The sequence below is a fragment of the Heptranchias perlo genome, chromosome 8 (assembly GCF_035084215.1).
Source record: "Heptranchias perlo isolate sHepPer1 chromosome 8, sHepPer1.hap1, whole genome shotgun sequence".
In the NCBI taxonomy this organism is placed as follows: domain Eukaryota; kingdom Metazoa; phylum Chordata; class Chondrichthyes; order Hexanchiformes; family Hexanchidae; genus Heptranchias; species Heptranchias perlo.
The window spans coordinates 72,347,159-72,373,953 of NC_090332.1; the positions used below are offsets into that span (position 1 = coordinate 72,347,159).

General features: G+C 39.5%; 1 protein-coding gene across 2 annotated transcripts in view; it reads left to right on the forward strand.

Annotated features, from left to right (window-relative positions):
* LOC137324688 (son of sevenless homolog 1) overlaps nt 1-26,795 on the forward strand; it is a 246,303-nt gene that overhangs the window by 154,775 nt on the left and 64,733 nt on the right. For both annotated transcript variants that reach the window (XM_067989282.1, XM_067989283.1), the window contains exons 4-9: nt 1,372-1,536; nt 3,486-3,686; nt 9,185-9,328; nt 16,537-16,647; nt 16,749-16,847; nt 26,076-26,203. In XM_067989282.1, coding sequence (XP_067845383.1) covers nt 1,372-1,536; nt 3,486-3,686; nt 9,185-9,328; nt 16,537-16,647; nt 16,749-16,847; nt 26,076-26,203 — 848 coding nt within the window. The remainder of the gene's footprint in view (nt 1-1,371; nt 1,537-3,485; nt 3,687-9,184; nt 9,329-16,536; nt 16,648-16,748; nt 16,848-26,075; nt 26,204-26,795) is intronic.

Sequence of the window (26,795 nt, forward strand, 5' to 3'; positions counted from 1 at the left end):
ACAAAATGCAGCACAGCAGTTCAAAGCAATTCAGTGCAGATTGTATACACTATAATCTCATTGATACAATTAGTAGATATTTTCTATTCATTCTGTACAATACAAGGTGGAGTGGTCCATGACCGAGTGGTGCCAGTCGTAACACTCGGTCGTGGACAGCTCCTTCGTGGTGCCTGTTGGTCAGTTCCTTCGATGAGACGTTTTTGCCAAATGGCATCGACCATCTGGTCGGGGAAGAAACCGATCGAGTCCACCGTCTCTGTTCCTTGAAGGACTCTTAGAACGTTTCGAGTCGACCACTGTCTGACGGCCTTGTGGTCAAAGGTCCTGGAGTGGGACTTGAACCCTTGACCTTCTGACTCAGAGGCAAGAGTGCTGCCACTGAGCCATGACTGATGCACTAGTTTATTGTTGTTTCTAATGGTCTATGAATTTATTAATTCACCGCTGTCTATTTCTCCATTTAATTTGCTGGTGCCTGCTGCTGTATTAATTTATTAATTCACTAATGTCAGCTGCTTCAATTTTTTTAATTCACTAGTGTACCTGCTGCTGTTTGCATTTATTAATTTGCTGGTGTCTTGTTGCTCTTAATTTAATGATGCCTGCTGTTCCATTAATTAATTAACTCACTGGTGTCTACCTAGCTGTGTTGTAATGTCCATCAGTATCTTTTTTTTTGTCAGTGAGTTGTGATGCATGTGGCTTGTATTTGTTTCTGTGGGTTCAGTTTTCCAGTTGCAATCGTGTGGTACCAAAAAAAAGTGACATATTTTGTTCTAATGCAAGTTCTTCAGTTTATTCCATTTTTTAATTTCCATCTCATTGTAATCACAGCTTCTGTTGTCTATTGTCTTGTCATCACATTCTTTTGGAACATAGATATAAAACTTTTTGATGCTGTGCAGGTTTTGATTTCTGTTTGAGATTTCATGGAAGATCAACTAGTATATTTTAAAAAGAAAACATCTCAAAAAAAAAAAATTGTACCTTGAGGATTTTGTTTCTCACCACGTCTGATCTTTGGATCTATTCCAACTCTGTAAGGAGGATGCTCAGATTTGAAGACAATTTTACAACACCAAGTTATAGTCCAACGATTTTATTTTTAATCCCACAAGCTTTCGGGGGCTTTCCCCTTCCTCAGGCGGTCACTTCCACACCGCCTGAGGAAGGGGAAAGCCCCCGAAAGCTTGTGGGATTAAAAATAAAATCGTTGGACTATAACTTGGTGTTGTAAAATTGTTTACAATTGTTAACCCCAGTCCATCACCGGCATCTCCACATCACAGATTTGAAGAGTGAAAGTTGGTAATCTATCTGTTCCTCAAGTCTAGTATTTGACAGCTGTTATTTTTCATCGTTTTTCAGGAGGTTCTTGGTTATAAAGTCGACCATCAAGTTTCTGTTTACATCGTAGCAGTGTTAGAATACATATCAGCTGACATACTTAAGCTGGCAGGCAATTATGTACGAAATATACGGCACTACGAAATCACCCAACAAGACATTAAAGTGGCAATGTGCGCTGATAAGGTAAGAAAGCATACTATTTTTTTCAAGAACTGGAAAGCTATTGTACCAATATTTTTATTTACTCTTTCAAACCTCTCCTTCCTCCTTCCACCTTCCACTGACCGAAAAAGAAAATCTGATCACTTAGTTTGGAGACATCTGCTGCTTGGGCCTAGTTGGAAAGGCTTGAGCTTCACTGGAATAACACACACTTTTGTAAAGCTACATTTCTTTAAATAAACCGCATAAACATTTTTCTATTTCAAATGTTCAGAATACACTGAATGACTGACTATTTTGAAATGTACCTTTTTAAACTTCAAAGCTATGCTCTTCCTTTAGACTACTTAATTCAAGTTCACCCGCCACCCATAGAAATTGCATTTTGTCAGGGTACATCATTTTTAAGGGGGTGGGGGTTAAATGTGGGAGTGATGGAATTTTTAAAAATAAATTGTTTTGGAAGGGCCCATGTTGCTCCAACATTCCTGTGCATTATTCTGTCTGTTTCATGGTAGATACATGAGACTTATTATATACTTTGTATCTCCAACACACACAAACAGTGGATCCAGAGCGAAATCCAGATTTGAACTAGTTTTATTTCAGACACTCAAGTATTTCATTTGGCTCAGATACATACAAAACCTCCAATGGGATGAAGTTTACGTTTTGTTTACTTGTATATTCTATTTAGTTTACACAGATTCAGACACTGGGAAATACCATGAAAAGACAATAACATCAAATTCTTCTTTTGGCATCCTCCCAAGATTAATGGGGTTACCAGGCTTTAGCGTTCCAAAAATTGAGAAAAACATAGAGTGACTGTTCCTATAAGATATTTTGTTATTGATTTCAGGATATCAGCTCCATGTCATCGTACTCCTGTGTAGCATAAAGGGCTCACCCCACCCAATGAACACCAATTTCCCCATAGCACTTCAGCTTTGCCTCACAATGTGTTATTTACATTGAGGTAACTTTTTTTAACTTCAGATTTTAATATTATTCAGTGCCCCTGCTAGGCTTTAATACTAACCAGGAGCAAATCAGGTTTTCATGTAGTCCTTTAACAAGAACTATACCTGTGCCTGGGTGGGGGGGGGGGGGGGGGAGTATTAATTCATGTGATCTTGGAGCACATGTGCCTTCTAATAATGCCACATCTTGTTGCTCAATTTTTTCAAGAGAGTGAGGTTCCCAGTTGAAGGGAAATCTTTGTCTATATCTCCCTCTCTCCTCATATCTTTGTAACTTGCTTCTGTTCATCCCGTGTAACTCTTACCAGCTTTATAGTTGTCTTATGTCACAATTCCCCAGTGAAGGAGCTGGTATGTTGAGCATGCTGACCAATGGAGACTCATCAATTGAGGATTTGATGGCATCAGTTGCTATGGTGTGTCAGGCTAGGTATGATTTATACTATGGAGTTAAAATCAAGATCAACTAGTGTCCTTGTGGTTTTCCACCTTCGATTTGCACTAAGATCCCATGGAGAACATTCTGTTGTCTCCAAACTGGTGATGGGAAGAAAGAAAATTAATCCAAATGGGAAACCCATGGCGCCAATCTAGTCTTGCATAAACCTATGTATTGAACGTTTGATAGCTCCTCACTTGGAAAACTCTTTGAAGTTACTCTGAGGTCTATGTGATGGGTTGATTCTGCTAATCATTGTCTTGCTCCTCCTGAGCAAAGAACTGATGATGCTTCGAGGGGGAAAGCCTTGTATGGGTATGGGAGGGAGAGTTACAGGAGCAAAGTCATGAATTAACCAATGCTCAAAGCATCTTAAAGGGATGTTGCTTCTGCAAATTCTTCCAGTTGGAATTCTTGCCATGTATGTACCTTAGTTACATGTAGAAGATGCTTCATATCTGAAGAATGAAAACCACCCTCCCAGGTGTGTAATCAATCTTTTCCAATTGCACAGTATATAAAGTGAAAACAAAAATTATGTTTTCTAGGTACTAATGGATATGTTCCATCAAGATGAGGAAGACCTAGGTGTGATTGAAGAGGAACCCATTACTACTGGCGAGCAAACATACTATGATTTAGTGAAGATGTATATGTCTGAGATTCGGCAGTATCTAAGAGAATTGAATCTCATCATCAAAGTCTTCAGGGAACCCTTTGTATCAGATGCTAAGCTATTTTCTGCAAACGTATGTTGTACATTTTAGGAACATGCTTTTCAAATATAAGCATCCTCTTAGGTTTGTTCCCACCTTTTAAAAATAAAAACCCTGTATTTTTCTTTCCCTCAGTTGTGCCTCCCAAACCACACCTGTAGCCAAAAGTGTTGTACAGTCTATTTTCAAGCTCTTAGCTGGCTGCCAGAAGACATGCACAAGAATGCCTAAGTGGACAGGCCCTGTTCCTCTCCTTAGTGCTTCCCAGCAATTATGTGGCTTACATCTGGAACTCAGTTTGCCACTGAACTTGGCTCTTTTCAATCCACAGCACCCTAGTTTGATTTTCTTCCTTGATGTAGAAGTATCTTATTTTAGCTGTTGCCATACTGGAAACTTCAGTCAAGTCCCCAAGCAAGAGAGTTCTTGAATTACTAGCATACAGCAATAACGCTTAGAAGTATGTTTTATTACTAGCCACAAAGTAAAATAAGTTTTTGTTTCATAGTTGGGAAAGAATAACACCTCTGCTTATTTTTAACAAGCTGTCTTCCAAGTGTCTCACCTTAAGATGCAGATTAATTTCTTAGTCTTAATTTTAGAAGTTTTAAATCTCATTTAAAAAAAAAACACAGGAAAAGGTACATTTATGTTAAGTAGCATTGTATTTGTACCTTGGAATGTTAACATCTGCATTGCCAGTATTTAGCACTAGATGGCAATGTATTTCCAAAAGTTAAAAATGTGCGATTTTTTAACCCTGAAAATATAAATTTGTTTACCATATTTATTGAAAAGTTTTTATGCAGAATATCTAAAATCAGGTTTCATAAAATTGTGTGAAAATATTGCAACTCAAAATACTCAGAAGGTTAAATTCTACAGGTGTAAGGTTATGCCATCAACAGCACAAGTAACAAGAGATTGACATCAGGAAGTTGTCCACATGACCTTTCCTTCATAAAGGTGCCTCTCCTGGGATGATACTTCTATTCTTCTTCCTTATTGCTGGCAATTAGGTTGCTGCTCTTTGCTGTTCCCATGTGGAGAATTTTGAATTGTTTTCCCAAAGTTTTCTGTCAGTTTCCCTGTCTCTTTTCAATCCACAGCACCCTAGTTTGATTTTCTTCCTTGATGTAGAAGTATCCCTTTTGTTCTTCTATTATTTCTTGAAGAAAACTGAAGATGATTAGTTTTTAACCTTTGTGGCTTCAAACTTGCCACAGTGTTAATTTTTGTGACATTTTGTGAAATGTCTCAGATTCTCCAGAGGAAAGTCTTCAGAAAAGAACGCACTATAATAGTGAACCCAAGGATGCAGGTAAATTGGTGCCATTGCACTGGAGCCCAATGTATTTATGAGGCCTGCTATCTTGTTAAAATATCATCACAAACCCAGGACATCACTGCAGGAGTTCCTCAAGAAAGCGTCTTCCACCCAACTATCTTCAGCTGCTTCATTGACCTTCCTTCTGCCATAACATGGGGAGGGAGTCTATTTACAGCTGATTCCACAATGTTGAGCTCCATTCACAAATCCTTCAATAATTAAGCAGGCCGTGCCAACCTACAGCAGGACCTAACCATCTTCCTTTGTGTCAGGTAGAACGTTAGCCACTTTTCCCTTTCAGCCCAATTGACCTCAGTTTTGCTAGGGCTTCTTGGTGCCATACTTGACCGAATTCTGCCATGATACTCTCAACTCTCCTCTGGTATCCCCCTCTTGTATCCGTGTCTGGGTTAAGGCGGTGATAAATTCTGGATTCGAATGTTTTTGGGGGAGCCTGACCTGAACATTAGTGAGCAGGTTTTTGGTGAGTTAGTGTTGCTTGATGGCACTATTGATGATTCCGTCCATCAGTTTACTGATGATTAGGAGGAAGCTGATAAAGTGGCCATTGGCCAGGTTAGATTTGTCCTGTTTTTTGGGGGGATAAGACATACTTGGACAATCTTCCACATTGTTGGGTGGATGCCAGTGTCAAAGCTGTCAGAACAGTTTGGCTAGGGGAGTAGCTAGCTCTGGTGCACAGGTCTTCAGCAATACAGCTGAAATGTTGTCAGGTCCATAGTCTTTGCTGTATCCAGTTCATTCACCTACTTTTTAATGTCACATAGAATAAACCTAATGGGCTGGCACTGACATTTATGACGGTGGGTATCTCGGGACGAGGTCAAGTGGGATTATCCACTTAGCATTTTTGGCTGAAGTCACCTGCAAACACTTCAGCTTTGTCTTTTACACTCGCGTGCTGACAGCACCATGCTTGAAGATGGTGATGCTTGTGGAATCTCTTCCGTCTGTTAATTGCCTGATTGTCCTCCATTCTCGACTGGATCTGTTAGGGATACAGAGCTTTGCGCTGATCCAATTGATTGTCGGACAGCTTAACTCTGTCTATATCCTGCTGCCTTTGGTGTTTGGCATACAGGTAGTTCTGTGTAATAGCTCACAAGAATCATACCTTATGCTAAGGTATGCCTGTTTCTGTTCCTGGCATGCCCTTCTGCATTCAGTATTGAACCAGGGTTGATCTACTGGCCTAATGGTGATCAAGAAGTGAGAGATATATCAGGCCTTGTGGTTACATATTGTGGTGGTACACAATTCTGCAGCTGCTGATAGCCCACGACACCACATGGATGTCCAGTTTTGGGCTGCTAGATCTGTCCTTAGTCAGTCCCCCCTGCCCAAGCCCTGAACTCACATCTGTCTCTAGTTTCTCCTATCTCACCATATGCTCTCTTCCAGCTCATCTTGTCTATGAGACCCACCTCCTGCTCCCTCAATCCTATTCCCACCAAACTGCTGACCACCCAATTTCCCTTCCTGGCCCCCATGTTAGCTGATATTGTTAATGGTTCCCTTTCCTCAGGAACTGTCTCCCTCCCCTTCAAATCTGCTGTCATCACCCGCCTCTTCAAAAAAAAAAACAACCCTTGACCCCTCTGTCCTTGCAAACTACCCAGCCATCTCCAACCTCCCTTTCCTCTCAAGTCCTTGAATGTGTTGTTTCCTCCCAAAATCCGTGCCTATCTTTCCCGCAACTCAACAACAACAACTTGCATTTATCTAGCACCTTTAACGTAGTAATAAGTCCCAGGGCGCTTCACAGAAGCATTATCAAAAAAAATTTGACACCGAGCCACATAAGGAGATATTAGGATTGGTGACCAAAAGCTGGTCAAAGAGAGAGGTTTTAAGGAATATCTTAAAGGAGGAGAGAGAGGCGGAGAGATTTAGAGAGGGAATTCTAAAGCTTTGGGCCTAGGCAGCTGAAGGCATGGCTGCCAATAGTGGAGCAGTTAAAATAGGGGATGTGTGAGAGGCGAGAATTGGAGGAGCAGAGAGATCTGGGAGGGATGTAGGGCTGGAGGAGGTTACAGAGATAGGAAGGGGCGAGGCCATGGAGGGATTTGAAAACAAGGATGAGAATTTTAAAAATCGAGGAGTTCGTACATCCACCACCAAGATCATCTACTGCCACCTCCTTAATATCTCCCGTGTCCGCCCCTGCCTCAGCTCATCTGCTGCTGAAACCCTCATCCATGCCTTTGTTAGCTCTAGACTGGACTATTCCAATGTTATCCTGGCCGGCCTCCTAAGCTCTGGAATACCCTCCCTAAACCTCTATCTTAAGATGCTCCTTAAAACCTACCTCTTGTGATCAAGCTTTTGGCCACCTGTCCTAATATCTCCTTATGTGGCTCGGTGTCAAATTTTGTGAAGCATCGTGGGACGTTTTACTACTTTAAAGGTGCTATATAAATGCAAGTAGTAGTTGTTGACAAAGTCAAGTAGGTTACTTCGTCATGTTGGTTCCCTCACCACCTGAATGAGTGGCCCCAACACTGACCCTTGTGGAACACTACTCACCACATCTTTCCAGTTTGAGAAACTTTCTTTTAACCCTATCCTTTGCTTTCTGCCCTCCTACCATCTGTCTATCTAAGTGGCAACATTACCCTTTATCCATGTGCTTTTATCTGGTATAAGTCTCATATGTGGTACTCTATCAAATACTTTTTCAAAATCCATGTAAAACACATCTACCCTCTGTTATCTCTTCCTTTAAAGAATTCTAGAAGGTTGGTGAAGCACCCCCTGCCTTTTAGAAATCTCTGCTTGCTGGTCTGCATTAGTTGTGTTTCTCCAAGTGCTTCGTAAGTTCATCCCATAATTATAGCTCCAGTGCTTTGGCAAAAACTGAAGACTAACTGGCCTATAATTTCCTGGTTTATCTCCTTTCTTGAAGAAAGGTGTCACATTTGCCACCTTCCATTCCTCTGGCACAACTTTCCTTTCCACAAACTTTTGGAAATCTGTAACAAGAGCCTCGGGATCCTCTAATGTAAATCATCAGGTCCATATGATCTGTCTACCTTAAATTTGAGTAACTCTTCGGCATTATTTCTCTTTGAAAACTAACCTCCAATAACTGATCTACATCTATCTTCGGTGGTTCTGCAATCCTAATGTCCACCACCACTGTGAAAACTGAGGTGAATTATTCATTTAGTATCTCTGCCACTTCCTCACTCTATTACAAGCTTGCCTTCTTCATCTCTTAATGGCCCTACTCCTCCTACAACTAGTGTGCCTATAAAAAGCCTTTCTCGTGCCCTTTTTTTTCTAATTTTCTCTCAAACTCCATCTTAGCCTTTCTACTCTCCCTTTTTTTTGTAGCTTTCCTTTTCATTTATTCTGGATTTCATTTTTATTATCTGTCCAGTGAGCACTGAATGCTTTCTTTTAAGCTTCAAATTTATCCTAATTTCCCTGTTCATCCATAGAACCCCAGCCTTTGATGCACTTGCTTTTTCCCTTACTGGAATAAAGTTGATTTGTACTCTTTCCATCTTCTGTTTAATTATTTTCCATTGCTGATCTACAGCTGTTTGCTATTTTTTTCTTCCATTTAATCTCATTAAGGTCCCCTTTTATCGCATGAAGTTGTTTCTTTTGAAGTCAAGCACCCTTATCCTTGACGTTTTCCTTTTCTGTCCTTACACTGAACCTAATTATATTGTGGGAGCTGTTTCCCAAATGTTCCCCTGCTTTTAAGTCACTCAATTGCATTGCTTCTCAAGACTGTTATCTTGAAAGTTCTGGTTTTGTTTAGAGGGGTCATCAAACTCTTGGCAGTGTAGTCAACAGCCTTATTTGATCTTAGCCAAAATTCTTGAGAATTTTAGAGTTTCATCTACATCATCGCCATTCTTAAAATTATTGTAACGGAGAGGAATAAAATGAATTGAAATATAGTTTGTTATCTGGATGCTGAGCATTTTATATCTCAAAGTAGACATTCGCCAACAGCTTTGACATTTACTTCAGAAACAGCTCTTACTAATGAAAAGCCTTGCCAACTCACAAGTTGTTCATTGCCTTGCACACTCAGATGCCGTTGACTGTTGGTGCATAAATCTTCGGCAGTAAACCCTAAAGTTGCCTGTATTCCTAGTTTGCAGTTTCTTTTGTGGATCTTGAGCAATTTTATTTTTAAGATTTTATCATTGTCTTCTCACAGGATGTAGAAACCATATTTAGTCGTATTGTGGATATCCACGAGTTGACTGTGAAGTTATTGGGTTTAATTGAAGATACTGTGGAAATGACAGGCGAAGGTAGCCCCCATCCATTAGTGGGAAGCTGTTTTGAAGACTTAGCTGAGGTAAGCTGTGAAACCAAAAACAAAGTTCTTACCTGACCCAATTACTTTTCAATTGAATCTTTTTGTAACAATGATCTAAATTTCCTATATTAATAGGTAAACAACATGTACTAAAAGGCGCAGTTTTTAAGTAAAAATAAAATGTGATTTTTAACCTCGTCTTACGCAAAGTGGGGAAGAAAATATCCATAGAAAAAATATCTGGTTTGGACTGTGGTTATGTTATAATACAAACTGAATTTAGTACCTTTGCTAAAGGAAAAAGAGAAAAAAAAACAAACACGTTACATCTCAAAAGTGTCTAAAGCCAAATTATGGGAGAAATTAATTCTTGAATCAATGCAGTTTAGAAGGGGGTTGAACATGAGTGCCATCGTGAATTGATAAAGTTTATAAAGGATGATTTGCCTTTAGAGTTTCATTGTTAAGTGTTGAAAATGCCACCCATTGACCTTTCCTGCTCCCATGTTGCATAAAATGTGCACCGTTCTTGAGAGGCTTCAGTTTGTTTTACTCAAGCAGGAAAATGTTTTGGCTTGCACAGTGTTCATATTGTAGTAGGTCTGTTTCATTTTTTTCAATTTTAGTCCATTTCAAGCAGTTTTGAGATTTTTTTCTTTCAAATTTGTCGAATTGAAAAAAATTATGTCTGGAAAATCAGGTTTTAAGTGGGCATGCATTTACTATCTAATCGTCATGATCGCTCTTGGTGTTTCGACTTCTAATGCTGCCAAATTTGTCTTGGCTTTTCAGTCTAGATCTACATAACCATTTTCAGTGCTTCCAGGTCATCTCTGAAGAGTGCATCACATGCAAATCTAAATTGAAAAATTGTCTTATTGGCACCAACTGTTGCTGTGATGCCTGATGCTTCACTCTGGCACTGATCAATGTTCTGATTCTGGTATTCTCCAGATTTTTTTTCTCATGCTCAGTGCAATGTACTGCTACAGGCAAGCCACTATTTCCTGTCAATTGAAAAGTGGCCTTATGTGTGAAGTAATGTGGAAGTAGCGCACCTAGGATGAACAATAACCCTTTTTGCTGCTGATAAAGTTTTACTGAATCTGATACGAGACCCTTTATACTTTCCTATCTCTCCACAGACAGTATATCTCAGGCTATAAACCACAAATTAGGTTTATTAAGAAGTAAAATTAGTGGAAGCAATGGCAACCCCAGCAGATTTCACTAGAATACAAAACTTTATTTAAACTCAGAATCACTCTTCCAAAACAAATAAAAACCCCAAAGTCCTTGAAGTTCATAACGACACTTAACCTGAATAGACGTCTGTAATACTAAGTTGCCACTCGCCCTGCTTGTCAATGGCCTGGCAAAGCAGAAATGCATTAAAACAGCCCAAATACAGGCAACATTTATAGTCCCCACAGACACGGACCATTTCACAAATGCCTTTATATTAAAAAAAAATTCCCACATTTGAAGACTGGACTTTTTCTATCTGCTTTTCAAATACCACAATTATCAGATGCCCCCAAAACTAGACTGTTTTCGTACTCGCAGTGGACATCCCAGCTCTGTCTAAGCAAGGCTTAATTAGGAGCTTCCTTTGCTGCTGCTCGATGACCTCTTAAAAGACTGCATCACTGCAGGAACAAACTGAGATGGATTCCCCCCAACTTAGGAGCTTAATCCTTTAGCCAGTAGGCCTTGTTGTACCAATTTGCTTGACTTTGCAGATTGGGCTTCCAGCAGATGCTGTAGACAATACCTTTGCAGATAACCTTCATTGGGTGGAATCTGGGCATCTCACAGATGGTGAAAATGCCTGAAGGTCAAACAGAGCCTTCGTGCTATCCCACATATGACAGCTAAGGATTGAGCTGCCCATCTCTATAGCCACCTCGTTACAGAGAGAAAAAAGAAAAACAAAGATGCATTTAAAAAGCAGCTTATCATCTCTCAGAAACATCTCAAAGCACATGAATTACTTTCAAGTACAGTGTCATAAGTTTAGGATCTTGCCTTAGATAGTCTAATTGAGTGGCCTACTCCTGTTCCTATATTCTCTAGGGTACAGCTGTACTAGTCACTCTTGTCAGCGGTCTGAACGTTTCATGTATCAGGGCGTTTCTAACGATATAATAGTGTAACGCAGGGATGTAACAATAGTGTCCCCTTGTGATCTGAACTTGCAGTTTGTGTCTTTTGCACTTATGCTTTTTCAATCTCTTGGAGGGTGGACTGCGCAAATGCTTGGTGAGACAAGGTGAGATATGAATCATGAAGCTGCTTTATTTCACAGCACACATTGAATCATACAGCACAGAAGGAGGCCGTTTGGCCCATCGTGCCTGTGCCAGCTCTTTGAAAAGAGCTATCCAATTAGTTCCACTCCCCTGCTCTTTCACCATAGCCCTGCAAATATTTACTTTTCAAGTATATATCCAATTCCCTTTTGAAAGTTACTACTGAATCTGCTTTCACCACCCTTTCAGGCAGTGCATTACACACAAACATATAAGCAATAATTATGATCAGATTTACTTATCTCAATCAGTGCAACTTAGCTGTGTGTAATAATACAAAATAATGAACATGCTATGCTTCCCCACATCAGTGGGCCATCTTGCTTAACTTAAACAGAATAACTTCAAACTACCACCTGCATTCTAACCTTCTTGCAACCATGCTGGACCTAACTACTTTGCAACCTATTGGTTCAGAAAAACCTGACTATCAACACGAGGGTCTTTCTTCACTTCACCACTGCCCCCACATGAAGTTGGGGCTTAGTTCCTGACTCTTCTCCCTTCCAACCCCCCAGTCCATGGGTTGGCCCAAAGAGCTGCTAATCAAGCCTACTACCACAGCCACCCCTTTGAAACTAGCTTCATGCAGACCTGAATGGGAAGATCATCCAGGGCATTCCAATCCCTTAAAGTGAGAATGTTTGCTTGGATTTCCTGAGATCTGACGATGACTCCCATATTGTTTTTGATGGTTCTGAGTAACTGTCAATGTCTGGCTTCAGTACACATTCTCCAAGTGCCTGTGGCCTTTCTTTTTAAACCTGTGTAAAGTTAGTTTACTTTAAAAGCCAACATTTAAATGCAACTCTTTTCCAAATCCTTTCTGTGACAAAATGATCAACAAAATTCCAAAACATGTTATGCAGTGATATTATGTAGCCAAATAATACGAACAGCAATGAGAAGCAATGACTGTTTTCTGGTGGTGATGTTGATTGAGGGAGCAATATTGGCCAGAACACTGGGGAAAATTCCCTGCTTTCCTTTGATTAGTGCCGTTCAATCCTAACATCCAGCTGAAACGCCAAATCAGGCAGACGGGCCTTGGTTTCACGTCTCATCTGAAGGATAGCACCTCCATGATTGCAATTCTCCTTTCTGTATTGCACTGGAGTGTTGGCCTAAGTCCTCGTATATGGCAGGAACCTATCATCTTCGTACTCAAAGCTGTACTACCAGCTGACCAGTGCGGTGTCACTAGCTATTCCTTGTTTTTGCTTGGCATCTCTGAGCCTGTATAGTATATATTACCCCAGCCTAAATCAGATCACAGTCAGCAGGGCAGCTAGACATAAGCCCTGCTCTGTAAAGTCCAGCCCTGGCTATACTGTAGTGACTCTTTCCTAATGGGCCACCTTGTGGCAGGCCTCTTTGTGACTGGTGGTGACACTTTTGGTGATTGCATCTCGAAGACCATAAACAAGAATACCCCCCCCCACCTCCCACCCCCCAAACAAAGCCTCTGCCTCTTTGTGGTGTTCTTTGCTGTGACTAGTTGGGTAATTCTAAGTAACACTGATAATGCTGATAGTTACAATACAGGTGGTAATGCTAGTATTTGAGTCAACAATCTCTTGTCCTTTGTAGTAATCAAGCAGGCTCTGACACATCAGATAAGGAGAAAACTATACTCCCAGTATTTAGTGGTTCCAAAAAGTTCAGTGCTTTATGTCCACTTTTGAATCTGACCCCTGAGCAAATTCCTCAAAAAGGAAATGCTCAGAAAAGTAACACTGCTTCAGATCATCCAGGGTGTGTATCCAAGAGTTGCCTGGCTACAGTAGACCTAAACAATGCCTAGTTCCAAATGACATTGATCTTGTCCTCAAGAATTTTGACATCACAGCTAGCAATTCAGGGTGCTCTCCACAGGCCTTTTTTTAGCCACAAGGTGCTGGTAAAATATAATTGCAACCTATCTACATCTACAGCAGATACATGGTTGTCCTTATTTGGATGATTGGATCTTGAGAGCTCCCTGTTAAAAGGCAGATTGAGTAGCTGGGCATGCAATGGTTGATGTACTTTGTTAGGTCATAGTTCAGCCACAGAAATGGATGATCCATCCAGAAATGGCCAGGAACATCTTTTGGTCATAAAGGATTATAAATCTTTACAGTTACTGTGTCTTCCTGCTTTTGATTGTCTGTTTTTTGTTTGAAGACTGGCTATCAGATGCAACTTTGGAGCATACTGTGTGCATAATGCTGTCTTCAGTGACACATATGGTAATAGAGGACTGTGCACAGCATTCTCACTTCATGTCAGTCACTGAAAACAAGCCAGCATCAATTGTTTAAACTGATGTTTTTGCATCATGATCGTGATTTTCCTATTTCTGCTCGAGGACAAGTCAACATGGAGCTGAATGGTCTCTCCTTTTCTTTGGTGAATGTTTGGATAGACGTTCCCTCCCTTTCCCTGGCCCTAGAGTACTTCACAAAATATGAATCTAAAGTGCAGTGGTGGTTCCGGTAATCCCATACTGGCCTTAAAGCAGTGCCTTCCAGATCTTGATGCCCCACAGACGAGATTTCCATTTGTAGCTGCCTGGTCAAGTCTTTCACCCTGACCCAGACAGCTTCCACTTGATATCCTGGCTGTTAAGAAGAGGTGTTTCTTCAACCAAGGCATTCCATCTCCAAATCTTTGCAGACATCCAGAAAACCTGCCAAATAAGGACATGCACTATGAAATTTGTCCAGTGGTACTCCATTGGACTATGTAGTCCTTTGTCATGCAGTGACATCATGGTCTTGGAATACCTGTAATGCCATATTTCCCTGGGGCCCAAATCCATATAGCAGCGATTTTAGTCTTCCATAATATTCTTCTGTTTCGGTTCTTTGTGAACCATTGGCCTCCTGTTCTGATGTTTTATGAGAGGCATAGGGGAACTTAATTTCTTTTTTTCTGGTTCTTCCTTGAGTTCTGAACTTCTTACTTAACAAACTTATATATTCACTCTTCAAGCGCTTGGATATCACGCTTTTAGTTGGTTGTCTTGGAATGTCACATTACTCATTACTCTAGTTTCTACCTGCAGGCTGAACAAGATACAGCTGCTAATCATTGATCAGCTTAACCTAATCACATACTGGTTGAACTGAGTACAGCTAAGCTTAATGCCAAAGAATCTGTCACATTCTTCTTAGTTCCACATATTCTTCACACACTGCTAGTTCTCAATGTGAATATGTGTGTATTTACTAAGGGAAAAAAGCAGATGAGACAGTGTCTCCAAGACATTACAATGTCTGGGATGTTGCCAGTGTTGGTCACCCTTCCCATTACTGCACACTATATAAAGGATGCCACGCCTGCAAGACATCAGTTTGCTTTTCATGTCAGTGAAAATGTACCTACTGTACTATAATTCTGCTGATTTTCTGGCATCAATTGATATTTTGGTACCATTTATATTTGCTGACATCTTGTTACTGACATCAACTATTTTGGATCACAAATTTGTTCTGAATTTAACTGCAGCATCAGTTATTAGTGCCATGCTGTTCATTTCTGCTCTGACAGCAGCGCTCTCTTGGTACTAACTGATTTGACACCATTCCTTCCCATTTAGTGTTGAAACACCATTAAGTGCAACAAGGCACAAGATAGCTTGAGGTGCCTGCCAGTGAGTTTCATATTGTATCTGTCTTGGGTCCCAGCCCACACCTAATGATCTGGCTTTTCTGGATCCAGGCCATCCTTAAGACAAAGTCATGACTCCAGTTGACACTGGAACTCACATAACCATTTTGGTTTGTACATGTAAAATTGCTGAGGCTTTGCTAAAAGGTTACTAATACAGGGTGTTTTCTTTTGTCAACTCCAAAAGTCTTTAAAAATGCCTCTGTTTTAGCAGTTTGTATTCAATTGCTGCCCTTGCATATGCATCTGTACTTGAAAAATTTTTTTTCCTCAGGCCTCCTCGTTGCAAGGTCACTCAAGTGGCTATCCAGCAGACCATAATCAAATTCCAAAGGCACAGTTTATCTCAAAGTCACAGCTGAATCTGACACAGCACTTGAAATTTATAGTGTTTGTTCCTACATGATTCTCGGTAAAGTTTTCCTCCCACTTGCTTGGTCCAGAACTCTGCTGCCTACATCTGATTTCATACTAAGTTCTGCTCAACTGTAAACTTATCCTCACTGACCTGTGTATTGAGTTAAAATCCTCAGCCTTGTTTACAAATCCTTCCATTGCTTTGCTCTTCCTATCTTTGCAAACTCCTCCAGCCCTACATTTCAATTCATACTTCTGCCCTTCAGAATCTGGTCAACTGTGCATCTCCTCTGCCCTCTGTTCTAGCATTGATGGTAGAACTTTCAGTCATCATGCCACTACACTCCAGAATTTTCTTCCTAATTTCTCTCTCTTACGGCATCTCCACCCATTTTCAAAACCCTCTTGACCATTCCTTTGATCACTTCCCCTAATTCTTGTCCTGACTCCTCCAGGGTCCACTCTCCCTTCTGAAGTATCTTGGGATGTTTTGTAACATTAAGTGTGTTAGACAATGAAAGTGTTTCAAACTGTAGAATCACACTTTGAAAGAGTTTGGATAATTTTGCAGTTTTACTTACATTGGAATATTGTTGTTTCTTGAAAACATCAGGTACAATTAAGGGGGTTGATTCTATGAGGTTGGCTTTGAACTCCTGAGCTAATTTCAAAAGCTTTAGTTAAAAGAAGCTGAAGAGTAGTTACATGGAGTAATCCCAACACCTTCACAAAATACTAGTTTCTGGATTCATCAGCTTAAAGCTGCTCTTCAGTTTGACTGATTTGTTTTGTTTGCAGGTGTGTTCTGCCTTGCCCAAAAATAAAAAGAATACTTACTCTTTACCTTATATTTTACATGATTAGTAAAAAAAAGAGATTATTTCCTAATGTATTGACAGGCAGCTATATTTGACTTTTTTTCAGGAGTTAGCATTTGATCCTTATGAAAACTATGCACAGGACATACTACGGGTTGGCTTTCATGATCATTTTCTCAGCCTTCTATCAAAGCCAGGTGCTGCATTCTACTTACAGGTAAGAGCTTTTCCACAACCGCAAATAGCTTGAAATCTGCCTCTTACACAAGTAATTACAAATGTAATCTACATTCTACAAGATTAATTGATATGTTTCAGTCAATAGGTGAAGGTTTCAAAGAAGCAGTGCAGTATGTTCTTCCCAGACTGTTACTGGCACCTGTTTACCATTGCCTGCATTATTTTGAACTTCTAAAGGTAAGAATAAGAATTATTATCATAGAATCATAGATTGTTTACAGCACAGAAGGAGGCCATTCGGCCCATCAAGCCCATGCTGGTTCTTTGTAAGAGCAATCCAGTTAATCCCATTCCCCCGCTCTTTCCCCATAGCCCTGCAAATTTTTTCCCTTCAAGTATTTATCCAATTCCTTTTTGAAAGCCACAATTGAATTTGCTTCCACCATCCTTTCAGGTAGTGCAGTCCAGATCATAACTACTTGCTGCGTAAAAAAGTTTTTTCTCATGTTGCCTTTGGTTCTTTTGCCAATCACCTTAAATCTGTGACCTCTGGTTATTGACCCTTCCGTCAATGAGAACAGTTTCTCTTTATTTACTTAATCTGAACCCTTCATGATTTTGAACACTTCTATCAAATCTCCTCTCAACCTTCTCTACTCTAAGGAGAACAACCCTAGCTTTTCCAGTCTATCCACGTAACTGAAGTCCCTCATCCCTGGAACTATTCTAATAAATCTTTTCTGCAGCCTCTCTAAGGCCTCTCTATTTATTTGAAACACAAATCACAGATAAATAATAAATGACAAAATATATAAACATTAATATACTGTTGTGATAGACAAGATAAAGTAACAAATGTGATAAATAGTTATTTATTAAACAATTAACTTGTCTCTCAAAACTCTGAAAACTGTCAGTTGTAAAACCTACAATAGATTGAGTAATAGAATTCCACTTAGCCACAGCTTGAAAAAAAAGGTGACTATTAGGGCATCATTGATGCACTTGTTACACACCTTGAAGGTAAGGGATTGCTAATGCGTGTTCAGATATTTGCTTAAAGCTCCAAATGTATCATGCTGTTGGTCTTCCAGAATGTAATAAATGGACCAACTTTGGTATAGAACTTAGCACGGTACAATAGAGAAACCCCAAAACAGGTATGTATCTGAACAAAACCTTGTGGGACACCGCTACCCACTTCCGACAACTCTGAGAACTGCCGTTAACTCCTACTCGGTATCCTCCCTTCTAACCAGTTTTTAATCCAATTTGGTACCTTTTCCCTAATTCCATACCCCTCAATCTTCTCCCATAGTCTCCTGTGTGGTACCTTGTCAAAGGCTTTCTGAAAGTCCTTGTACACTACATCCAGTGCATTTCCCGCATCCACCATATCTGTCGCCTCCTCAAAAGAACTCTACCAGGTTTGTCGAGCATGATCTTCCTTTCTAAAATGTGTGTTGGCTACTTGTAATTACTTTCTCATCTAGATATTTAGTAATTTCATCACTAATTAAAAATTCCAAAATTTGCTCCAATTCAGGTGTTAAATTGCCTTGGTTAGCTCTGTCTTTTTTGAAAATAGGTATATTGGCTGCTCTCCAGACATCCGCCACATATCCGCACTCATTATAATTTCTAGAGCCTCTGCTTCTCCCATTTCCTTCAGGATCCTTGGATGTATTTGTCAGGTCCCAGTATTTTGTCCTCCTTTTGCTTGATTAACTTCTCTAATATTTTCCTTTTATTTATTATATCTCTCATCTCACTTTTAACCTTAAGGATTTACCTTCTTGCCAATATTCTTCTCTTTTGTAAACACTGATATGAAGTACTTGTTAAATATCCCCCCAATTTCCACTAAGCTGTGGAATTCCCTCCCTAAACCACTCCGCCTCTCTAGCTCTCCTCCTTTAAATCGCTCCTTAAAACCTACCTCTGGTACCATGTTTTGGTCTCGTGTCCAAAAACTCTTTATGTGGCTCGGCTTCAAATTCTGTCTGATATTGTTCCTGTAAAGCGCTTTGAGACCTTTTTACGGATGTAGTCAGAGCAATAGTGAGAAAGGATATTGGCTCAGAAAATCAAGATGTAGAATCAGTCTGGGTGGAGTTAAGAAGCACTAAGGGGCAGAAAGCACTGATGGGAGTTGTCCATAGGCCACCAAACAGTAGTGGTAATGTAGGGAACTGCATCAAACGGGAAATTAGAGATGCACGTAACAAGGGTACTACAGTAATCATGGGTGACTTTAATCTACATATAGACTGGCCAAACCAAACTAGCAATAATACTGTGGAGGATGAATTCCTGGAGTGTATACGAGATGGTTTTTTAAACCAGTACATTGAGGAGCCAACCAGGGAACAGGCTATCCTAGATTGGGTATTGTGCAATGAGAAGGGGTTAATTAATAATCTTGTTGTGCGGGGTCCTTTAGGGAAGAGTGACCATAACGTGATAGAATTCTTCATTAAGATGGAAAGTGAAGTAGTCCAATCCGAAACTAGGGTCCTAAATCTAAACAAAGGAAACTACGAAGATATGAGTGAGTTGGCTTCATCAAAAGGCATGACGTTGGATAGGCAATGGCTAACGTTTAAGGAACGAATGCATGAATTGCAACAATTATGCATTCCTTTCTGGCGCGAAAACACAAAAGGAAAAGCGGCCCAACTATGGCTAACAAAAGAAATTAAGGATAATATTAGATCCAAAGAGGAGTCATATAAAGTTGCCAGAAAAAGTAGCAAGCCTGAGGATTGGGAGCAGTTTAGAATTCAGCAAAAAAGGACCAAGAGATTGATTAAGAGGGGAAAAATAGAGTGTGAGAGTAAACTTGCAAGGAACATAAAAGTGGACTATAAAAGCTTCTACAAGTATGTAAAAAGAAAAAGATTAGTGAAGATAAATGTTAGGTCCCTTACAGTCAGAAACAGGAGAATTTATAATGGGGAACAAGGAAATGGCAGAGCAATTAAACAAATACTTTGGTTCTGTCTTCACAGAAGAGGACACAAATAACTTCCCAGAAATGCTTGGGAACCAAGGGACTAGTGAGAAGGAGGAATTAAAGGAAATTAGTATTAGTAAAAAAAATAATGCTGGAGAAATTAATGGGACTGAAAGCCGATAAATCCCCAGGGCCTGATAATCTGCATCCCAGAGTACTAAAAGAGGTAGCCATGGAAATAGTGGATGCATTGGTTGTCATCTTGCAAAATTCTATAGATTATGGAACAGTTCCTACAGATTGGAGGGTGGCAAATGTAACCCCACTATTTAAAAAAGGAGGGGGAGAGAAAACAGTGAACTACAGATCGGTTAACCTAACATCAGTAGTAGGGAAAATGCTAGTCTATTATAAAGGATGTGCTAACAGGGCATTTAGAAAATATCAATGAGATTAGACAAAGTCAACGTGGATTTATGAGAGGGAAATCATGTTTGACAAACCTACTGGAGCTTTTTGAGGATGTAACTGGTAGAATAGATAAGGGAGAACCAGTGGATGTGGTTTATTTGAATTTTCAGAAGGCATTTGATAAAGTCCCACATAAGAGGTTAGTGTGCAAAATTAAAGCACATGGGATTGGGGGTAATATACTAGCATGGATTGAAAATTGGTTAACAGATGGGAAACAGAGTAGGAATAAATGGGTCTTTTTCGGGGTGGCAGGCAGTGACTAGTGGGGTACCGCAGGGATCGGTGCTTGGACCCCAGCTATTCACAATGTATATCAATGATTTGGATGAGGGAACTAAATGTAATATTTCCAAGTTTGCTGATAGCACAAAACTAGGTGGGATCGTGAGTTGTGAGGAAGATGCAAAGAGGCTTCAAGGCGATTTAGACAAGTTGAGTGAGTGGGCAAACACATGGCAAATGCAGTATAATGTGAATAAATGTGAAGTTATGCACTTCGGAAGAAAAAAACAGAAAGGCAGAGTATTATTTAAATGGTGATAGATTGGGAAATGTTGATGTACAAAGGGACCTGGGTGTCTTTGTACACCAGTCACTGAAAGCAAACATATAGGTGCAGCAAGCAGTTAGGAAAGCAAATGGTATGTTGGCCTTCATTGCAAGAAGATTTGAGTACAGGAACAAGGATGTCTTACTGCAGTTATACAGGGCCTTGGTGAGACCACACCTGGAGTACTGTGTGCAATTTTGGCCTCCTTACCTAAGAAAGGATATACTTGCCATAGAGGGAGTGCAGTGAAGGTTCACCAGACTGCTTCCTGGGACGGCAGGACTGTCGTCTGAGGAGAGATTGGGTCTACTCGGCCTGTATTCACTTGAGTTTAGCAGAATGAGAGGGGATCTCATTGAAACATATAAAATTCTGACAGGGCTAGACTGACTGGAGGATGTTTCTCCTGGCTGGGGGGTCCAGAACAAGGGGTTACAGTCTAAGGATACCGGGTTGGACGTTTAGGACTGAGATGAGGAGAAATTTCTTCACTCAGAGGGTGGTGAACCTGTGGAATTCTCTACCACAGGACGCTGTGGAGGCCAAGTCACTGAATATATTTAAGAAGGAGCTAGATAGATTTCTGGACACAAACGGCATCAAGGGGTATGGGGAGAGTGCGGGAATATGGTATTGAGATAGAGGATCAGCCATGATCATATTGAATGGCGGAGCAGGCTCGAAGGGCCGAATGGCCTACTCCTGCTCCTATTTTCTATGTTTACTATGTTAAAGGCGCTACATAAATGCACGTTGTTTATCTTCTGCTAACTCACTGGCCAATCTAGGGGTCTTATCTGACTTTTAACAATTCTCTTTTTACTGATGTATTTGTTGAGTACTTTACTGTTTTTAATATATTTTGAGGTTCTCTCCTCGTACTCCCTTTGCTTTCCTGATTCCTCTCTTAACCTCTTTCCTTTTTTGTTCATTTCGCTCTTATTTTTATCATTTTAATCATGCTTACAGGCCCATTCATGCACAATTTTCATTTGTCTCCAACCTCTATTTATCCATGGCATTCGGAAACTTGAAGTAGTCATTTTTAAATGCATATTTATTCTGCACTGTTACAGTCACCTTTTAAAAAAAAATATTTCATTGTTAATCAACAGTGTGCCAATTTTTCTTCTCATTTTACTTCAGCTAGCTCACTCCTTATCTTTCTAAAATCTGCCCTCTTCTAATCAGGTACCCTTGTATTTGTGTTAAGATTTTCCTTAACTCCTATCTTATTAGGCCACTGCTTCCAAGGTGCTCACCCACATTTAAGTCATCTACCTGATCTATTTTGTTACTCATAACTAGATTTAGCAAGGTCTCTCCTCTTGTAAGTATATGAACACATAGAAGGAATCCAACATTTTTCTCCTCATCTCCCTCCCCTCTGGTTCTTTTGCCAATTATCTGAAGTCTGTCCCCTCTGGTTTCCGACCCTCCTGCTGGTGGAAACAGTTTCTCCTTATTTACCTAACAAAACTTTTCATAATTTTGAACACCTATTACATCTCTGCTTAACCTTCTCTGTTCTAACAAGAACAATCCCAGCTTATCTAGTCTCTCCACATAACTGAAGAATCTCATCCCTGGTATGATTCTAGTAAATCTCCTTTGCACCCTCTCCAAATGTGTGCCCCTGTCTTCAATATATGGCCATATAAGCAAATTCGCTATGACAATCAAACTGTCAAATCATCACAATTATTTATATGACATTAAATAAAATGTGTTACAATGTGTAAGTATAGTCTCTTGATTCAAGTTACTTGACAAACTGTTCAAGGTTTGATTTTGTAGTTCTCTCATAATCTGAATTCTTTAATTGTGTTGCTGCCACATACCATTTTCCCACATGAACATTTTTTTGTATAACAAACTTTGCTCGCATAAGAGGAGTTCAATTATCTTTGGTAACATTCTAATTTTAACAATGTCTGAACTATTTATTCAGTAATGTTGTGTTCAGTAGTTCCTTATCAAAAACAAGGTAAAGAATAGAGAGTATGTTTTAGCTTGGCTCAGTTGGTAGCCCTCTTGCCTCTACCCCTATCTGCGAAGCACCTTGGAATGTTCTTTACATTAAAGGTGCTATATAAATACAAGTTGTTGTAGTTAAGGGACTTTAGAGCATAACCTCCTTATCAGAAGCTTGAGCTGACACTGCAGTACTGAGGGAATACTACATTCATGGAGGTGATATCCTTTGAATAAGACATTTAAATCAACATCTCATCTGCCAGTTCCGGTGGTTTAGATGAATGTTGGAAATCCTGGGACACTATTTGAAGAAGAGCGGGGAGTGCTGCCAGTGTCTTGACCAACCTAATTACCTCAACCATTACCATTTTAAAAAAAAATTAACTCGTCATTAATTAATTGCTATTTGTGAGATGCTGCTGCTGCAGAATGTCTGCTATATTTGCCTACAAAACAATCACTGAAATTTGAATGTAATTCATTTCTGAACCACTTTAGATATGTTTCAATGCGATAAGAAAGTGTTAGGAGTGGCATGTACAATTTATTTTAGTGAACAAAACCTCTAAGTGAGAAGTGGATTATAATAGAGGATAGTTGATAGGTTCACATTGCAAATGATACTTGATACTTGCGTAACAGGAAAGCCAACTGAATAATAAGTGGCGAAGGAACAAGAGATTGTTTTAATGTTCAATGCAAAAGTGGCTTAAATAGAATTTCAATACAATATACCATACTTTCAACTTGGATCTGGTCAAATTTGGTAAGATATATGGCTTATAAAACATTTTAAGAAAGTGAGTTTTTAAGGTTAATTACTTGTTGTTTATTACTTCTTGCTTGCTAAGGTAGATAACATCATATACACGACAAAACTCTTGAAAATATGTTTAATTGAGACACTCATTCCAGTTACTAATATCCTTGGCTAAGAATTTGAGATTGGGTTGACTGTCAAGCAAAGCTTTTAAAGCGTCTCTTTGTAGGGGGACCTGTTTTCGGATAGCAAATGGAGGTGATGCTGAAGAGTTTCAAGAACTGTCAGTACAGTGCAAAGTACACGTACACATATAACACACGTATTATGAAAATGCAAGGATCCTTTACCCAAAGAGTGGGTCCACATCTGAATCCCAAAAGATTGGTACTTGTTTTTTAAATCCAAATTCAAATCATGCTGTGATTCCCCATGTTTATTTCATAAGTCATCCTATTCATAGGTTTTGTTTGCTTTCAAAATGCTTTCAGATTGTGTTTTTTATAGATATTAAACTAGGATGAGGAGAGACAGTGTATGCTTCTTCCTTCCTTCCCCCCACCTACCCCAGACTGTGTGTGTCCATATCTGACTCTCACACAGATGCTAGCAATTAGAATGTTCACATTTTCTAACTGTCAAAGTAATGCAGGTAAGATAATTAGAGGCGTTCTGTTTGTTTCAAAATTTAACTTTTATTTGAAAAATCAATTAAAATTAGGATGAGGAAAGAAATTGTCTCTCTTTCAACTTAATATGCTTCCAGTGGTGGGGAGCTTTGGGAACCAAAGGTCCTTAAGTCATCTTTTACCTCCCAAGCACTTACGACATGTCATGTCCCAAATTACTTATATACTGTATCTCAAAATGTTGTTTCCTGAAAGAAAGCTATCTAATTTGCATTTGAATGAATCAATACTAACTGCTTCCACCATCTCCCTAGGGAGTCTGTTCCATAGATTGACCACCCGCACGCTGAAATATTGTTTCTGCAGATTAGTTTTAAATTTACCCCCCTTCAAGCACAGGTTGTGATCTCTGGTTCTACCATTATGGATAAAGTGAAATAGTTTGTCATGATCTATATTATTTAGTCCCTATAGAATCCTAAAAACAGCAATCATATCACCTCTCAACATTCTCTCTTCCAGAGAATGTGCCCAATTTACATAATCACTCCTCATAATCCAATCCCTCCGTCCCCTCAATTATTCTGATTGCACTCTTCTGTATCCTTTAAGCCTAGCTTTTCTTCAAATAATTTTGAAGAACAACTGAGTAGAAACTGCTAACAATTAAAGAAAAATATTCCATCAGTTCAGTTGACTGTTATTGATGTATCATGGGAAATTAAGTACACCACACACATTCAGACTGAACAATCTGCATTCACCTAACACAATCACAGCCCTAGGCAAAGACATTAAGTTCAAAACGAGGCTCATGCATCAAGTAAAATCTTTAATGACTGCATTAAAAGACTCAAAAGACAATTTAATGGATAAATTTAGTCATTACAAAAGAACTGAGACAAAAGCATGACTACAGGAAGTCAAGTTGTGCAGACAGAAAGTGTGCACAGACACAAGGGGGGTGATTTTAAACCCCAAGAATGGGTGGGTTGGGGGAGTTGAAAATAGTTGTTTTTTGGGTCGTGACCGCAACCCGGCTTTATTTCCGGGTTTAATGTCGGGGCGTAAAAGTACAGGCTTCCCACTGGGAATGCAAAGTCCGAAAATTTTGTGGTTGCGACCCAGAAAAACAACTGTTTTCAACTCCCACCCGCTCCCAACCCACCCGCTCTTGGGGATTAAAATCACCCCTAAGATTTTTAATAAGATATGGATTTAAAAACACAAGATATAAGGAATAGTGTATAAAAAACAAAAAGACAAAACTAAGAAAAGACTGATGACATGAAAATAGAAAAGGAAAAATCAGAATGGGAAAATGGAAAAATTACCCTAAAGCAAGAGAAATATCTGTTTATGTATAAAATTTATGCTCAGTGTATGTTGTAGCTGTTTTAAAAGATAATGAAGCATTTAACTGTAAGGGAAAAAATATGACCGTTCTTCTCCAGTGGCAGAATGCATACTATGCAATGATTTTAACTTTGCTGCAGATAATATTTAAGTTTACTGGATTTGCTTGGTCCTTAAAGATTGTCATTCTATAACTGAGGGATGTGACTTGCATCCTGGGTTTTATTTACATATTAGCTGCCACAGCCTCAATGTCATAGCAACTATTGCCAGCCTCCCTATGTATGCTGGCTTGAAGGATATCATGCTCTGGTGCCTTATTTAGCCTAGTTGCTTAATACAAAAAAAGGAAGCTGATCGTTACAGAAAACAAAGCAACTGCACAACTGACATTTTATTATCTTTCAATTCCTGACAATTTGTTATGGGAATTGCTTGCTCTGCCTAAGTTTGACTGAAATTTATTTTTATGCTGCAGGCACCTGTTGTCATCAAGGTAGAATAAAGATTGGTCATTCATACGGTATTCTTCATAAATTCTATAATCAATTGGTTTGAATTCAAAACTGTTCAGTGTATTGAAGATTATGAATTTCTTGTTAGTTGATGGCGATAAACAAACATGTTGATAGTCTTGGTGAACCCTAGGATGTTGTTCCTTGCTTCACGAGTATCTGTTTGCATCTTATTCATATGTGCCCCTCTAACAGCTATAAACCGCTTAAAATCTTACTCATTCTTTCCCACCTCCTTATAACAACAGCAATTAGAAGAGAAAAGTGAAGATGAAGAAGACAAAGAATGCTTAAAACAAGCCATAACAGCTCTTCTTATCCTCCAGAGCAGTATGGAAAGGATTTGTTCAAAAAGCCTTGCGAAGAGAAGGCTGAGGTAAGCAATTTCCATTCATCCCTGAATTTTTCCTGATTGGCCACATCTGTAAGTTCCCGTTGTTCCCATTTCCTCTTGCTGTTAGCAAAGAACAACAATAGACGCCTTTAGTGGAAGGCCTGCTCTTTACACAGGAAGTGACGTCAGGTGCAAAAAGCTTGTTTTTGTTCGAAACGTTTTATGCGCTTAAGTTACTTGTACAACTGAAGCTAAAACTGAGCAGCATCTTGATTATGAGCATGACGACTTTGCTGAGCATCAGGTGGTAAGCAGTGAAACTTTAAAAGGAATTGCTTAAACGGTGGGCTTTTTTTGAAATGGTTTTAAAAATTAACGGCATTCCATGAAAATGTTCAACAGAACGTTCTGCATTGCTGTACTCCTAACTGCCCCTTAAGAAATAGGTGGATGTACCTATCTTAGTTTTTGTTTTAATTGTGTTTCTTTTGTTTTTCCTTTGATGAGACGAATCAGAATAGAGTTGTTCTGCTCACTGTTTAAGTGCAACAAATTATCACTACTTTAAGCGCAACAAATGAGACAACAGGCAGTTCAAGTTGTTAAACAATGGTCATCTAAGCAGAGAGCCAAA